This window comes from Peromyscus californicus, unplaced genomic scaffold, assembly GCF_007827085.1.
Source record: "Peromyscus californicus insignis strain IS unplaced genomic scaffold, ASM782708v3 Scaffold_4__1_contigs__length_199733344, whole genome shotgun sequence".
NCBI classification, from domain to species: domain Eukaryota; kingdom Metazoa; phylum Chordata; class Mammalia; order Rodentia; family Cricetidae; genus Peromyscus; species Peromyscus californicus.
The window spans coordinates 61,857,532-61,873,874 of NW_026294562.1; the positions used below are offsets into that span (position 1 = coordinate 61,857,532).

The 16,343-nt window shown below is 50.1% G+C and overlaps 1 protein-coding gene across 1 annotated transcript in view; it reads left to right on the forward strand.

Annotated features, from left to right (window-relative positions):
• Positions 1-16,343, forward strand: part of Chid1 (chitinase domain containing 1) — a 37,420-nt gene that overhangs the window by 6,331 nt on the left and 14,746 nt on the right. The window contains exons 2-9 of the mRNA XM_052714709.1: positions 778-931; positions 2,363-2,512; positions 2,972-3,104; positions 4,313-4,357; positions 5,199-5,305; positions 6,509-6,570; positions 7,934-7,936; positions 10,492-10,581. Coding sequence (XP_052570669.1) covers positions 821-931; positions 2,363-2,512; positions 2,972-3,104; positions 4,313-4,357; positions 5,199-5,305; positions 6,509-6,570; positions 7,934-7,936; positions 10,492-10,581 — 701 coding nt within the window. The 5' untranslated portion in view covers positions 778-820. The remainder of the gene's footprint in view (positions 1-777; positions 932-2,362; positions 2,513-2,971; positions 3,105-4,312; positions 4,358-5,198; positions 5,306-6,508; positions 6,571-7,933; positions 7,937-10,491; positions 10,582-16,343) is intronic.

Genomic DNA, 16,343 nt, shown 5'->3' on the forward strand with positions numbered 1-16,343 from the left:
AAGCTAGCCATGAACTCCTTGGGCTCAAGCAAGCTTTTTGTGTCAGCCTCCCCAGTAGCTAACACTATAGACACTTAACACGGTGCCCAGCTTTGAAAGTTACACATTTTTAAAACTTTATTTTTATTTCATGTGCATTGGTGTTTTGCCTGCATGTATGTCTGTGTAAAGGTGTTGGATCCCCTGGAACTAGAGTTACAGACAATTGTGAGCTGCCATGTGGGTGCTTGGAATTGAACCTGGGTCCTCTGGATAAGAAGTCAGTGCTCTTAACTGCTGAACCATTTCTCCAGCCCTCAAAGTTACACATTTTACAATATTAAACTCTGATGATACTTTCTTTTGTATTGTTTCTCATTATTGATATACTTGGAAAAGGCTTCTCTACCCTGGGATTACATAAGTAGTTGTCCATGGTTTGTTCTAGTACCTTTTTTTTTTTTTTTTGGTTGTTCTAGTACTTTCTATGGCTTCATTATTTCACACTTCAGCCCCATTGCTGCTGAGATTTCTTTAGATTTGAGGGGAATGTGGGAGTCAGTTTTCCTAGTTGGGTGGCTGTTTGTGGTTGGGAAGACAGCTTTGGACAGCTGTTTTCTGAAGGGACCTGGTGATCTGGGCAGGGAAATCTAGATGTTCTAGTGACTTAACTTCAGTAACCAGGACTGGCCTAAGGGCCCTGAGGACTTAAGCCCTATTAAAATAAGTATACTTGTCTAGTTCATGCCATATCCCTGTGCTAGTCATCTGCCTTCATGTACTCCTTTCTTTTTGCAGCCCCCTGGACCTAGAGGTTGGTTCCTGCTGTGACACACCCACCATGTGGCCACTTCTTCATGTTCTCTGGCTTGCTCTAGCCTGTGGTTCCGTTCACACCACCCTGTCAAAGTCAGATGCTAAAAAAGCTGCCTCAAAGACACTGCTGGAAAAGGTAGGGAACTTGAGGTGACCACAGTGGCTAAGAGATAACCTGTCCTACCTGGCTGGGACCTTTGTGAATCAGGACATAGGAGAGTCTTAGCTCCTGGCTACATAAACAGCTTTCTGACAAGCTGGTAGTGTGCCAATAGGTGGCCTGTGTGACTTTGGGGATGAATCTTGCTGAGACTGTGAGTTTACAGCCTCTGGAACTGGAGGCAACAGACTCTTTGGTATCATTATCTTCTCCACTCAGATTCTGTATCCTGTGATAATTCCATCTTCTGTCTGCTTTCACTGTCCCATGGTTGTTGAATTCTCTCATCTTTGCAGCCCCAAACTGTGTTTCCATCATGGTCCTTGTGCTGTTCTTTTGGAACATTCCTAGGGATTGCAAACCCAAGGGTGGTCCCCCATCCAGCTCACTCCTTAGCCCCGATAGTCCCTGTGCTACTGGCCAGGCTGCTGACACAGGACCATAGCTATGACCCAGGCCTGGACTGATAGATGCTCTACGCCTTGGGGCAGAGAACCACTGGGCTTCTCTATCTGTGCTAGATGGTTTTATGTCAGCTTGACATGCGCTAAAGTCATCTGAAAGGAGGGAACCTCAATTAAGAGAATGCCTCCCAAAGATCAGGTTGTAAGTAAGCCTGTAAGGCATTTTCTTAATTAGTGATTGATGGGGGAGGGTCCAGCCCATTATGGGTAGTGCCATCCCTGGGCTGGTGGTCCTGGGTTCTATAATAAAGCTGGCTGAGCCATGACAAGCAAGCTAGTAAGCAGCACCCTTCCATGGTCTCTGCATCAGCTCCTGCCTCCAGGTTCCTGCCGTGTTTGAGTTCCTGTTCTGACATGGGTTTCATCACAGCAATAGAAACCCTAAGACACTGTCTCTCACAGGAAGACCAGGGAGTCAAGCACTATCAGGGAAGGCTTCGATGAGCCCCCAAAGTGTGGACAGAACTAGCAAGTTGAGAACCTGATGGAAGACTTCTAGGAGCAGAAGTGGGATAGAGGCAGGCATCCAGGTTGGGAGACTCAGATAGGGCTTGGCCAGTGGGATAGCATATGCTTGACACGTCCTCAGTGTATAGACCTAGGGTGCCTAGGTGCCCAGTGGTCTGAGTGCTAAATGTCAATCTTCATATGTAGAAGGAGCCACTATAGCCTGCTGCCAGATCTGCAGCTCGAATTAAGGGTTGAATAGCCCTTGGCAAATGCTACTGTGCTCACTGAGTGCTAGAGCCCTTCTGAAATAAGTCATCTACTGTAGCCTTATTCCTCTACCTACAAGGTCTTCAGATGAGCAATGCCATGTTAATCCAAAGACATGGTCTGTGGCTGAACAGAACAGACTTGCTGCTGCCACTGCTGCTTCTAATGCCACTTTCCATGCAGAGAACAGATGTCAGACAGCTTTCTCCTCTCCCTTTTGTTTCAGACTCAGTTTTCAGATAAACCTGTCCAAGATCGGGGTCTGGTGGTGACGGACATCAAAGCTGAGGATGTGGTCCTTGAACATCGTAGCTACTGCTCAGCAAGGGCTCGGGAGAGAAACTTTGCTGGAGAGGTCCTGGGCTATGTCACTCCAGTAAGTCAGGGTTCTGTGGTGCAGAACAGGGCTGTGCTCCTGGCTCTTGTTTTCTCCCAGTTGCTGCTGCTGTGAGACTGTAGGAGAGGTGCTAGCATGAAGATGTCAGAGGGAAGGGTACCAGGGTTTTCTTGGGGCTTGCTCCTTGTGGCTTCAGGTGACCCCCCATCACTTCTTCCTGAGTGTAGAGGGGGACTCTAGGGCTGTCTAGCTCAGGGTGGGGGCTTGTAGAGCCCTGGTGAAGGGACATCGGCCCAGATCCCAAGCAGGGGGTTACAGTCTCAGTAGTTTTGCAGCGTGGGAGAGGGAAGCCCAGGCAAGGGACTGATGGCAGCTCAAGTCCAGCACTGCAGATACTGACAGCTGTCCTGGGCATGTCCAAAGCATCAAGTGACAGCAGCGTGGCAATGCAGGTATGTATTCACCTGTTCTCTGGCTCCTCTCTCCTTCCTCTGCCAGTGGAACAGCCATGGCTATGATGTTGCCAAGGTGTTTGGGAGCAAGTTCACACAGATCTCACCAGTCTGGCTGCAGCTGAAGAGACGTGGTCGTGAGATGTTTGAAATCACGGGCCTCCATGATGTGGACCAAGGTTTTTCCACTTCCTTTTTATCTGTGCTTGCTCTGAGGGCTAAGAAGAGTATGATAGTGTGCACATGTGTCTGTGTGAGTATAAAAGTGTAGTGTGTGTGGGTGTATGTATCTGAGCGTATGTGACTCTGGCTATGTACTTTTTTTTTGTTTGTTTGTTCTGTTTTTGAGACAGGGTTTCACTCTGTATCTCTGGCTGCCCTGGAACTCTAGGCTGGCCTTAAAATCACAGAGATCCACCTGCCTCTGCCTCCAAAGTGCTCAGATTAAAGGCCACCACACCCAGCTAGGTTATGCATTATGACTAGTGAGTATTAGTGTAAATGTGTGTGAATATATTGGTTGTGACTATTATTATGGGCCTGTAATCCCTGCTACTCAGGAGAATTACAAGTTCAAGGCCTATCTGTGTATGACTCTGGATGTGATTATAGGAGTGTGATCGTGAGAGATGCCAAGTGTGACTAGGTATATAACTGGGTGTGAGTGTGATAGACACGTGGTTTGCTGTCTCACACCACATGGCTGGGCCCAGAGTGAAGCCTGGTATGCAGAGTGTGAGGCATGGTCTGCCAAGTAAAGATAGTTCCTGAGGTGGTCACCACTGTGAGGTCCTCTGTGTGGTCAGCTATGGGAGGTGAGAGATTGTCCAGGAGATGACAGATTGAGGAGCACTGGGAATTTGTGCCCTCTCCTTTCCTTTCTCACTCTAGTCCTGGGAGCTGTTCGTTGTTCCTTCTCTTGAAAGTCAGGGCTGCATGTGAGCGTAAGGAAAGCAGGCCCTGAGGTGACTTGTGCGGCTGGGCAGTGAAGTGTTGGCTCCCCCTTTTCTGTCTCTTCCTTAGTGCTCTGCATTTGGTGTCTAAAGGGGAAGACAGGCTAGAGAAGGACAGTTCACTGCTGACACATGCTGTTGGAAGGGGCCTGATCGACACAGCTGAACCACGTTTGGCCTCTGACAGAACTGACAGGAGAGGGTTAGCTGGTTTTGGAGTTCTGAGACCAGGGATGGTTTTCCCTGATGCTATGAAGACCTGGGAAAGATGATGGGAAGAAGGGACTCGGGGCAGGAAGAGGCAGTGGAATAGAGGAGATAGAGGATAGGAGTGACTGTAAGGTTGCCCCTGGGCTAGGAGAGGAGTGAGTAATGGTCTGAATCTTTGGACCAGACGTATGCCGTATACTGACTGTCCCTTTTATCTCTAACAGGGTGGATGCGAGCTGTCAAGAAGCATGCCAAAGGCCTGCGAGTAGGTGAGTGCAGCAGTCCTGGGCACGGTCAGGAGCGCAGCCTCAGCCATACCATGTAGATGGCACAACCTCCCCGAGGATAGACCTAGGTCCTTTCATATTCCTTCCAATCTAGGCTATGCTACTTGAAGGTAAATCTCTCTGCTAAATGCTCTGAGTAGTCAGCTGAGCTTGGCTACCGACACAAGCACCTCCCTCCTTGGCTGGTAACTTTCCTGCATAGTGCCCTCTCTTCCTTCTTTTTTTCCTGTCTAGCAAGTGTTACAGAGTTTCCTGGAGCCAGACCATAGCCTGGGCCTGCCTGAGGGTGACATTGTCCCTACCTTTCCTATGCCTCTGAAGCTCACAGCTGGTATGGGAAGGAAATTTTTCCCAAAGAACAGCACGAACCTGGGAGCCGCAGAGGAATCCTATGGGGCTCAGGCTTAGGGGAACTACTGGAGGCTCAGAAGCAATGACAGGAGGGGACCTGCCTCATTCCACTCCTGTAGTACAGGAGTGGAAGTCAGCAGGTCAGATGGAGGAAGACAGGGTAGCAGCAGCAGCAAGGATCCAGATGAACTGGGGTCTGGCCCAGCCGGTTTCCTGGAAGGTAGAGCCCTCAGTGTATGTGATATGTGTGTGATATAGCATCTCCTTGTCCCCTCCTTCCTTCAGCCAGGCTGTGTGGGTATAGGGTATCTGCACTGCATAGATCCATGATTGCCTTGGATGGCCTCCCTGCTTGTCACTGGTCTGACTGGTCTGGGAGCCAAGGGGACACTTCTTTGCAGACAGCAAGCAGCAGAGGGTAGTTCAGTGTTTCCTGGCCACAGTCTTTCGGTGTGTTCTCTCCTGCTACCAGTGCCTCGGCTTCTCTTTGAAGACTGGACTTACGATGATTTCCGGAATGTCTTAGACAGTGAGGATGAAATAGAAGAACTCAGCAAGACTATGGTACAGGTGGCCAAGGTGAGACCTGTGTGCACCTCGGGACCTTCCAGCTCATATAAGGCTTGGAGCATGGGCCACCAGGCCCCACTTCCCCAGACAGCCTATACCTCCGACTCTCGACTCTCCATTTGTCTTGCTTCCCTCTCTGGCTGAGGTTCCCAAAGGGTACACCCTCCTCACCCCCCTCACCCCACTCCACCCCCCCACCAACTCCTCTTTCTTTGTTTCTTTTTTTGTTTTTTTGTTTGGTTTTTATTTTTGTTTTTTTCAACAGAGTTTCTCTGTGTAACAGTCCTAGCTATCCTGGAACTCACTCTGTAGACCAGGCTGGCCTCGAACTCACAGAGATCTGCCTACCTCTGCTTCCTGAGTACAGCATTAAAGGCCTAAAGGCCTGTGCCACCACTGCCCGGCTCCTCTTTTTTTTTTTTTTTTAACGTAATTATTTATTTTTGTGTGCGCATGTGTAGAGGGTAAATGGCACAAGGCATTTGTAGAGGGCAGAGGACAGCTTTGGAGTTTTTCTTTCCTAACATGTGAATTCCAGGGATCAAACTCAAGTTTTCAGTGCTGGCAGAAAGCGCCCTTACCTGCTAAATTATTTTAGTGGCCTTTTTTTATTTAAATTTTTTGGGACAGTATCTCATATAGCCCAGACTGACGTTCGAATTCACTATGTAGCTGAGGCTGGCCTTGAACTTCTGATCCACCAGCCTCTACCTCCAGGGCTGAGATTGTAGGTGGTATGACTTGACTCCTCTTGCCTGACTTTTTTCATGGGTATCTTCTTGTCCAACCTGTGTCTTCCAGGGTGGATAGCATAAGCCCCACTCAGGCTGCACCACCTCTTGCTCATAGCTTTGGGAGTCCCAAAGGTAGGATAGTTTTTGTCTCTAGGGCTGGAAAGCTTCCTTTGGCTAAAACCCCATAACTCTCCCTGGGGAGGGCCCATCCCTGCTGGCCATCAGTATGCCTGGGCTACTGCAGGGGTGGAGAAGTGTGGGCCATTGAGCACCTCTGCCCTTCTGACTGCTGTGGGGTACCTCCTCCCCATGCTGCCTGCTTCAGAGGAACTAATGAGTGCGTAGTGCAGACTTAGGTCTTGGCTTATGAGTAAGTGATTGGGCTACTTTGCCAGGTGGGCAGAGCCAGTGGCATCTTTTCTGTCTACCCTTAATCCTCCTAGATTCCCATTTCTCCTCACCTGCCCATTTCTTTCAGAACCAGCATTTTGACGGTTTTGTCGTGGAGGTCTGGAGCCAGTTGCTGAGCCAGAAACATGTGTGAGTGGGAATGTGGGCAGCTGCTTAGTTCTCTTTCTGCCCCCTATGTTTGGAGGAGCCAGAGGAAGGACTAAGGGAGAGGGAATCTGCCTGGGAGGGCCTTCCTTCCTTAGCCTCTGGGCTCTGGGTTGGGGATGGGACCCTGCGAAAGGTTGAGGCCTACTCAGAGAAGCCAGGAATAGCCATGGGGCAGGCAGCTTGTCCTGACCACATTACTGTGCTAGTTTGGAGGCCCCTCTTGAATGGCTAAAGGAAATGGGGAATCCTCACCCAAGAGGACTCAGTGAGAGAAGGGTGGCCAGGTCTATGCTAAGAGATGTTCAGCTTGAACCCAAGTAGAGATTTCCTCACTGAGCACAAAGGAGACTCCCAGGGACATTGAAAAGAGGCTGACTGAGTGTGGCCAAGACCTGGGGTGTGATGGTCCCAGTGTCTACTGGGGACAGAATGTCCAAGAGCATGGGAGTAGTTTACTGGGAAGAGGCTGCAGAAGGCCCTCACGTCTCCTTGCTACCATAGCACCAGCCAGTAGACAACACATCTTAAACTCACAGGGTCCTACTATACTTTGCCAGTGAGACCAGGAAAGGAGGGAATCGTGGAAAGTGCCAACAGCTTCAACTTAGCTTGAGGCTGACCACAACACTAAGGAATGACCCCTCCTTGATCCTTAGCTCAGGCTCTTTGGCTAGCCTGAAACAGCTACCTTTTCTAGCTCTGCCAAATTGAGAGTTCTGCCCTATAGAAGATGACACAAGAACATTTTGCCCTGCAAAGGGCTGGTGCTGTCCAGGTATACACCCTCAGTAGAGGTTTGTGCAGCCCATACCAGGTGTTTGGGCAGTGGAGGAGTCAGCTCCACCTCCTCTTCCTGCATAAGGGAGTTCCACTTATGCTTTCTAAACCACAGCTCCGAAGTGGCCAAGCCATTCTCGTCCTTTACTGTCTCACAAGGTTCTGGGCTCCTCCCTTAGAGGCTTTGCTATATACAGAAGACTGTAGGTCTCAACTCTGCCCACTTGGAGGCAGCATCACCACACAACTCTCCTGTGGTCTCAAGAGAGGTCCTGGTTGAGATGAAGCACTGTAGGTGTGGGAATGTAGAGGTCATTTGATGAAGGGATGTCCAGGCCCTCCATTCTTAGAGCCCAGGGGAAGGTATGCCTAGAGCTAGATGTGCCTAGGCCTTGCCCTTGATGAAAGACCCCAGGGGACAACACAGTAGGAGAAGTGTGTTCCTGAGTTAATGGGAAATCTGCCTGCAGTGTCCCTGAAGGACCCCAGTTCTGACGTCAGGGTTAGGTGCCCCAGACTCTCAGCCATGTGGCATCTCCAGGCCCAGCTTTGTGTCCTTGCTGGGCAGAGGGTCCCACCAAAGCTGACTCTGCTGGTAGCCATCCCTTCTTTTAATTCTGGAGACTACAGATCTATTAATCAGAGATTTGCTGTAATTCATTTGTGTTTTAGCACATTAAGTAGGCAGCGCGAGACACAGCTGCATCGTGTCTTGGCTCCCAATGGGTCATTAATATTAGATAGGGAGGTCTAGGAGTGGGAGTCTCAGTGTCTGCAGTAGGAAAGGTAGAAGTAGGCGCAGCAGACATGGGCCTTTGTGTTCAGGGAACAGTGGAGAGCTGTTTGCAGAGCAGAAATGGGGCTGAGGCATACATAGGTAGTGGCCAGGCTCCCGAGGAACAAAAGCTATCTGGTTTGTGATTCCTTTGGACACTGCCCCAGGATGAACCAGGTTGTGGAAGACACAATGGGAATATTTTAAGGAGACTACTGCTCTGGTTGCCATTTCCTACTTCTCACTGTTGTAGATGTCTATCTTGAATTTGAAGAGCTAAGTCAGCATGTTTGGTACATATGTGCTTGCCCTTCATCCAAGGTTGATGGTAGGGCCTGTGACTCTGTCTCAAGAGACAGCCTCTTGCCCAGCTTTCCCAGAGCATAGTGGACATGTCAAGGAACTATGTGACTCATCTCTGGGGACTTTTCTTCAGATTGCCATCTGTCACAGTCATTTGCTCTTAGGCAGAAGCTGCTAGTCATGACAAAAGAGGCTATGTAGGCAGCCTTCAGGGCTACCTAATTTCAGGTACCTATGAGGGCAGGCCCTACCTAGCTTCCTGCTCTTCTTAGGTTCCCCACCAAAGGTTCTTCTTAAGGGAAGGAGCCAAACCCATAATCTCCATGAAGTACCACTTTGAGCCCCTAAAGTAGGTAGTGCTATGGATAGCAGTCTGGCTTTAATCAGGAGTTAATTCCATTTTCAGGGCTCATCTCAGTAAACACCGAGGGTCTTATAGTAGTAATCTCCCCTAAAATGTGGATGGCAACAGTGGCAGGGGAAGTGCTGGCCATTGGAGGCAGCAGTAGATTTTTGGGTATGTCAGCTCTGTGGTAACCTTGTCTCTGGAAGATGCTAGTCCCTCAGTAAGGTGGAAGAGAGACTGCTAACCAAGTGCCTATTTTCTGTGCTTCCCCTCACTGGTCTCATCCCATTGTACCAGCCCTAAAGCTGGGCTCTGTGGCTTCTGATCACACGCATTGGCCATTACTAGGCACAGGCTCAGAGACAGGCTGCCTGCAGCATCTGTTGACTAAATCCTTTATGGGGACACTACTACTGCCAGTCTCACTAGAACTCTGTGGGGTACTCTTATAGAGTCCCTACGTTCAGAGTGGCTGTAGTGTGGGCCTTTGAGAGGGATGAGATAGACTCATATTTGCCTTCTGAAAGCCCCTGGAGCAGTCTTAGGCACCTCTTAGTCCTTAGATCTTGTATATCCTTGAAAAAGACCATTCTGCTTTTTGTCCTAGAGTCAGGCAGAAGGGTCCTCTTTGGTGGGGTTTCTGGTACTTCCATGGATAGCATTCTCCTGGTCCACCTGCATAGGTGGTGCACAGGTAGGTGACAAGTCACAGAAGTGTGAGAATGGGCTGCCCCAAAACTCTGTATCTGCAACCTGCAAAGTGTATATCAGCCCAAAGAAGGACAGACAACTGGGATTTAAGTGCCCTTAGCCCCTCATAGCTAGAGTTGTCACACTAGAACCACTGATACTCAAGTTGAAAAGTTATAGATCAATTTGGGCCACATCAGAGAGACTGAAGCCATTGCTGTCCAGTAGTTGGCCACTGAGAGGACTCTAGACCATTTGCAGAGATGTGCTAGGGGCAGATCTCGTGGCCAGTAGGGCACTCAGCTTTGGCCCTGCAAGTGTAGAACTTGTCAACCTGTCTGCCAATGGAACTGTTCCTGAGGGTCCAGCTGTACAAGAGGAAGACCTCCTTTACACAGCAACAGTAGAATCTCCCTGAGTTGCATTGGGCCAACTCCTTTAAGATGGCTACCTTCGGGGAAGCAGCTGGTGTTGAACATGTCACAGGCAGTCCATTAGAGGGGTAAGGACTGGGCTCCCAGGCCGTGTGTGGAGAGAAGCTGACATTTGTCCTTAAGGTACACCACCAGCTGCCTCCTCCACTTTCTTCTCTGGTTCCCCCATCTCTTGCCTCCTGTTCTTCTGGTATTTACTCCAGGTGTCCTACCCCATCTTCCTTCCCAAGGGCACCTACCTGGTATGTTGCTCAAAGTATTTTGTGGTGTTCCTTAGTCTGAAGGTGACCAGGATTCTTCTGGGTCAGTGTTCTAGGCCCTTAAGTGACCCCCAAACACCCCTTCTCTGGGGATACCCAAGTCTGAGGAAAGGCGGACTCAACTGGGGTATAGAGTCTCCTTTTCCTCAGTCCCCTTCATGGGTTCTCATTGAAGGGTGGTATGGGAAACCCTGTGAAGGGACTTGTAGTTCTGCAACAGTCCTAAGGCTGGACTTGGTCTGCTATGTTCTTGGAGCACTGGGTGCCAGGGAGCCCCACAGTACTCTGCGCTAACCTTGATTTTTGGTTCTTGCAGAGGCTCATCCACATGCTTACTCACTTGGCTGAGGCGCTGCACCAGGCCAGGCTGCTGGCCATTCTGGTCATCCCACCTGCAGTCACCCCTGGGTAAGTACACTCTAGGGATGGAAAACAGTTAGTCAAGGGCCCACCTCTTTGATCAGCATGAGCTCCCCTCTCAAAAAAAAAAAATCTTTGAATGCTGTTTACCTTCTGCTTGGGTTGTGAGGTGGGAGAAGCTGACCTGCAGTCTAACCTGCTTTGTCTCTCAATATAGGCATACTATTGAGGAATCCAACAAGAATCCACGGGTTTAGATGTGGATTCTCATTATCTGTCCCTGGGGCTCCGAGGCACCTAGTTCAGTGCTTAGGCTGTCTATACTTGCTATGACTAGTTGTTGGAGACCTACCCTGTGCCACCTAGTGCCACCTGTCACTACAGATGATACTACTCACGCAGTTCAACGCTTAAGACCCACCAGTTCAAGGTGGTTTCCCTATCCCAACCTTGAGGGTGCCAAGGCCCTTTGTATGGCCTGAATATCTGCCTGCTGCCTTGACTTTTCTCCCTAAATTTTGTCGGCTCTCAGCTGAGGCCTGTTGAGAACAGCTGCAGGCTCTCCACATTGATTTCAGGCCCATCCCAGGAGTCCTGATCCAGAGTGCAGTGTGCTCTGGTACTCTAGGTAGGAACCTGGAAAGTGGAAAGCATGAGGGCTCTCTGCCACTTTGCCCACGAGTGAGCTCTAGTAGCACTAGGTGACATGGAGTAGGTCTCCAGAAACTAATGTCCATGTCATCTGCCCAAGCATGTGACAGGTACTGCATTAACTCACCACTTTTTTAAAATTTGAGACAACATCTCACTGTGTAGCCCTGGTTGGCCCGGAACTCACCATGTAGATGAGGCCATGTTTTAATGTGTAGAACATATGTGTGTGGTGGGGCTCTGTTTTACTTATCCTAAGTCTTTTGCTTGGTGTTGTGCAGGGATGCTCCTCATTCCTGCCTGGAACTCAACTCTGAGGACCACCCCCTACTAGCACCTCCCTTTACTGTGTCTGCTGAGCTGACCACGAGATGCTAAGTGAGGAGGTATCCATCTCTGGCTTGATGGATCCCAGGCCAGGTCTCCACCTGTAGCTCAGTGACCCCACCCTTGCCAGTGAGAGGAACTCAAGTCAGGGGTTTGTCCAGGGGTTGGGGCCTGTGTTACTCTCCAAGCTGCATCTTCTTCGTGTGAAAAACCGTCTGACCCCCCAATTCTTGAGCTTGCCTAGGGCTGGTGAGGGTGTAGCATAGTGGACATTTTCTTCCTCAGCTGAACAAGTAGTCTTGCAGACCTAGGGGAGAAGAGGTAATCCAGGGCCAAAGCCTCCCAGAAGGGTCTCCAGAGCTGTGTTCTCAGCTGCCTCTGCCAGGTTTCTGTTTCTGGATCTCTTGGTTGGCTGGGGTGTTACAGCTGATTGGAAACTTGGAGTGGACAGTTCAGAAGTCTGGGGCAGTTTATGAGGCTGTGGAAACTGCCCTCAGATTCTGGTCAGGGTTAGAGTGCCAGATTTTAAGGAGGACCCCTCTGCACAAGCATCTTCACGCAAGCTCCCAGTCCTTTGCTGGAAGTGGGTCATGGAAGCCGAGGCCGACTCCACCACTTGCTTTGCAGTGACTGAGGCATACGGTTCACCTTATGGGGAGAGGGATTCTGGAGGGTACCCAGAGGGAGGGAAACCTGCAGCGACTGGAAGAAGGACCAAGCATCAGTAGCGTCTGAGGGGAAGCAGGGCCATGAGCTGGTTGAGGCCCTGTGGGTTTGGGGATGAACTCTTCTGCCTTGAGTGTAGTGGGGTACTAGATCCTCGGTTTCTGGGGAGGCTCTGCTGGTACTACTCCAGGGCATGGGGGTGTTTTCCTTTTGTCCTTTTGTTTGTCCTTCCCCACCCCTTGCTGGAGAGCCACTTCTGCAAGGGAGCCCAGTCAGCAACTGTGCCCTGCATCTTCAGCAGGACACAGTCATGTTGTAATTCACCTCAACAAAGGCTGCTGTGGGAAGGAAGACACAGTTCTGGTGTGTGTATGGTGGGTGGGGGATGGCTTCTAGTCATCAGATGGAAATTCACTTATATCCTTTGTCACCAAAGGTAGGTTAGGTCAGAGCTTCTAGGGCTGGCCTCCAGCTGGGCTACCACAGCCCTGAAGACTCTTGGGGTCTTGCCCTAGAATTGGGCAGCTCTTCGGTCATGCTGACCTTGAATACTTCTTCCAAGGTCACCTGGGTACACTCAGCAATATAGAAACCAGGGCAGAGTGGCAGCCTTGAAGACTTAGTCTAATTAGATCCCCAGACCTGCAGGGGCCAGCAACACACCATCCTTGGGACAGAGGACACATCAGGTCTGCTTCTAGCCAGCTTCTTGGGTTTCTCAGGGGCTAGTAACATACTGTCCAGAGTGGTGGTGAGGAATGTGGCAAGGTAAAGGTCAGGTCAATCCCCAACCCGCCCTTCACCTTTCTTTACCTCCTGGTACCTCTTAGGTTGATTACAGAGACCATAGGAACAACAAGGCCAGGCAAGATGGGCGACAGGGACTGCTGACTGTAGAGTGAACCTGCAAAAATACCCACTCGGTTGTCCTGGAAGATCACCAAGGGGTATGGAGAGGCCGGAGGCAAGGGCAGGAGGTTTCAGAGGAAAGCTATGGGACAGCTCCAGGAGGGGTTGTCCTTAAGTCTGTGCAGCTTCTGTCTGGCTGTAACTCCACTGTGGAGCTGGTAACTATAGATGGTATGAAAGGGGCACTGAAGGAGGAAGGCACACACCCTGTGGGCTGAGGGACAGGAAACAAAGGTTTGTGTACTGGGCTCTCCAGAGTAGGAAAGGGTGCTGCATTGCTGAGATAAGGTGACCCTGGGGCATGATTAAGAGTTGACAGCCCCTCTGTCTCCCCTGAGGTGGCAGGTGGTAATGGAGTGAGGCTGCATGCCTGGCTTTCACAATGTTCATGGGTAACTGCTTTTTGTCCTTTTTTGGTTTTTCGAGACAGGGTTTCTTTGTGTGGCTTTGACTGTCCTAGAACTAGCCCTGTAGACCTGTAGACCAGGCTGGCCTCAAACTCATAGAGATCCACCTGCCTCTGCCTCCCAAGCACTGGGATTAAAGGCATGCATTGCCACCCAACTTATCATGAGTAACTTTTGCAGGCTGCAGCTGCACTATGTGCCCCAGCACCATTTGGGCTTTTTCCCTAGCTGCAGAGTGTCTGGATAAAGGGCCACATGGCTGGAGGGGCCTAGCTCAGTGTTACTACTCTCTGGAGAAGAGAGGCACTCATCACTGGAAAGAAGGGTAGCCTGGGGATCACGCCATCTTAAGCCCTTAGTGGGCCTTAAAAGTATCTCACTGCTGGAGCTGGGTTCCTTCCTTCTTTGCTACCACCTGCATAGAGGGCCCGTCCAAGACCCAGGCACTGACAGGGATGTGTTTTGTCATATTGTTTCCTCTCTTAGAAATTAATTCAGAACAGGAGGTTTTCAGCATGAATAGTAATTTCTGTTTATTGGAAGTCATGCCGTGTGTGGCTTGTTGACAAGCTGTTCTTATGTCTCTCAAGCATGTATGTCCCCCTTTTGTCCTGGTGCTGTGGATCAAAGAGAAACAGCTTAGTGGCCAGGCTTCCCAGGGTTCTGAGGCAGGAGGACAGGTTGGGGAGAGATGGCTCTAGCAACAGCTTCTGCATAGCCTTTCTTCCTCAAAGGCAGAGGGGGAAATGGTCCATTCCTAGAGAGCACCCAAGGACAGAGCCAGAAGAGTGGGAGCCGGGAGGGTGGTAAGAAGAGGCCCAGTGGCATCCCTTCTTGCCTGTTGATGGCTACCATCTTGGAGGCTGCTTCATTTCAGCCAACACAGTGTTGGCTATGTTCCTGTTAGTCTTTGTCTTGTCATGACCACTTAAGAACATGGCCATTCTGACATGTGGGTGGTTCTTGGTACCCCAGCCTATGGAGTAGGGTTGTATCAGTGAGAGGTTGCATGAGGGACCCTCTGGGAATAATGTGTATTCCAGGAAAGTAGTCCTCACAGGGTCCCATGGTCTTTCCAACATTCCCACCCACTCCTGTCCTCTGTATTCTGACTATCTGTCTGTCACCTTGCAGCTGGGTTTGCCTCTCCTTTGGTGTCGGAACCTCTGACCCATCCCTGTTCTTCAGGTGCTCCTCATGTCCTGCTCTCAACTCTCATTGTCCCCCATCCATTCCTGCCCTGCTCTGTGAGTGTCCCAGTGACACAGTGAGGGCAAGTGCTGGGGGTCTGTGCCTAGAGACTGAACCCAAAGGTCAGATGACAGCAAACAACGCTGTGCGCTGGAACCAGCTGTGCCTGGCCAGAAGCGTGTGGTGATCAGACCTTTGTAATCTACCTTGAGCTAGCAGGGTGCCCTCTGGCCTGGCCTGCACCTCTGGGTGAGATTTGACTAGTAGGTCAGCTGGTCCAAGAAGCACAACTAGTAGGGAGTACCATTCCTGGTCTCAAGAGCCCAGACAGTGGGCAGGGCTGTTATCTAGCAGATAGCAGATACTGTCTACTCTGACTAGTCCTTGTCTACAGTTCCCTCTGAACTTCTGGCCTGGGGTCAGAGTGTCCTTGCAGCCTGAACAGTGTGATTTAGCAGAAGAGGTTCTTCTGAACAGGAAACCTTCAGACAGGATCCATGCCCCCTCCCTGTGCAAGTTATAAATTCCATGCAGATTTAGCCTCCCATTGGTAGAGACCTGCTTTTCTTCATGGTGAGTGTCTAGGGGTTGGTTGATACTGCTATAAGACTTAAGGGATAAGTGTTCTTTCCCAGCATTCAGTGAGGCTACAGATCCTTGTATGGGACTTTGCCACATCTAACTACCCTGCTTGGAGCTTTCTAGGCCCCGACAGCCTCTTCTTGCCTAAAGGCTTCAGCCACACCTTTCTGAGCCTTCCTCTGGCCATACTGCTGAATCCTTGACACAGGATAGAACTAGGAAAGGCTGCTCCTTTGCCAGCCTCTAGCTACAGCCCCTGCCTTTCTTAATGAGCCATCAGATCTAGAAACAGCAGGGCCTGACATATTAGGAGCCTGTAAACATTGGTGGGTTCTTAGATGAGGGTCCCATGTAGGAATAGGCAAGCCTTTTCCATGTTGAAGCCTGTCTTAGTTACTATTGTATTGCTTTGAAGAGATAGCATGACCAAGGCAACTCTTTTTCCTCCCTTTGGTTTTTCAAGACAGGGTTTCTCTGTGTAGCTTTGGAGCCTGTCCTGGAACTTGCTCTGTAGACCAGGCTGGCCTCGAACTCACAGAGATCCTCCTGCCTCTGCCTGCTAAGTGCTGGGATTAAAGGCGTGCACCACCACCGCCCAGCTAAGGCAACTCTTGTGAAAGAGAGCATTTAATTGGGGACTTGCTTACAGTTTTAGAAGATTAGTCTATAATCATCATGACAGATAGGAAGCAGATAGGCATGGTACTGGAACAGTAGCTAAGATCTTTACATCCTGAACTGCAGGCAGAGAGAGGGGGGAGGAGAGAGAGAGACAGAGAGACAGAGACAGAGAGAGAGAGACAGAGAGACAGAAACAGAGACAGAGAGACAGAGAAACAGAGACAGAGAGGGAAACAGAGAGAGAGAAACAGAGAGAGAGAGAGAGAGAGATTGAGAGAGAGAGAGAGAAAGGCTGGTCCTGGCATGGGCTTTTGAAACCTCAAAGCCTACCTCTCATTGACACACCTCCTCCAACAAGACCATATCTCCTAATCCTTCCCAAACAGTTCCACTAACTGGTGACTATATTCAAATATATGAGCCTGTATATGAAGGGGTCCTCATTCTAACCACTAC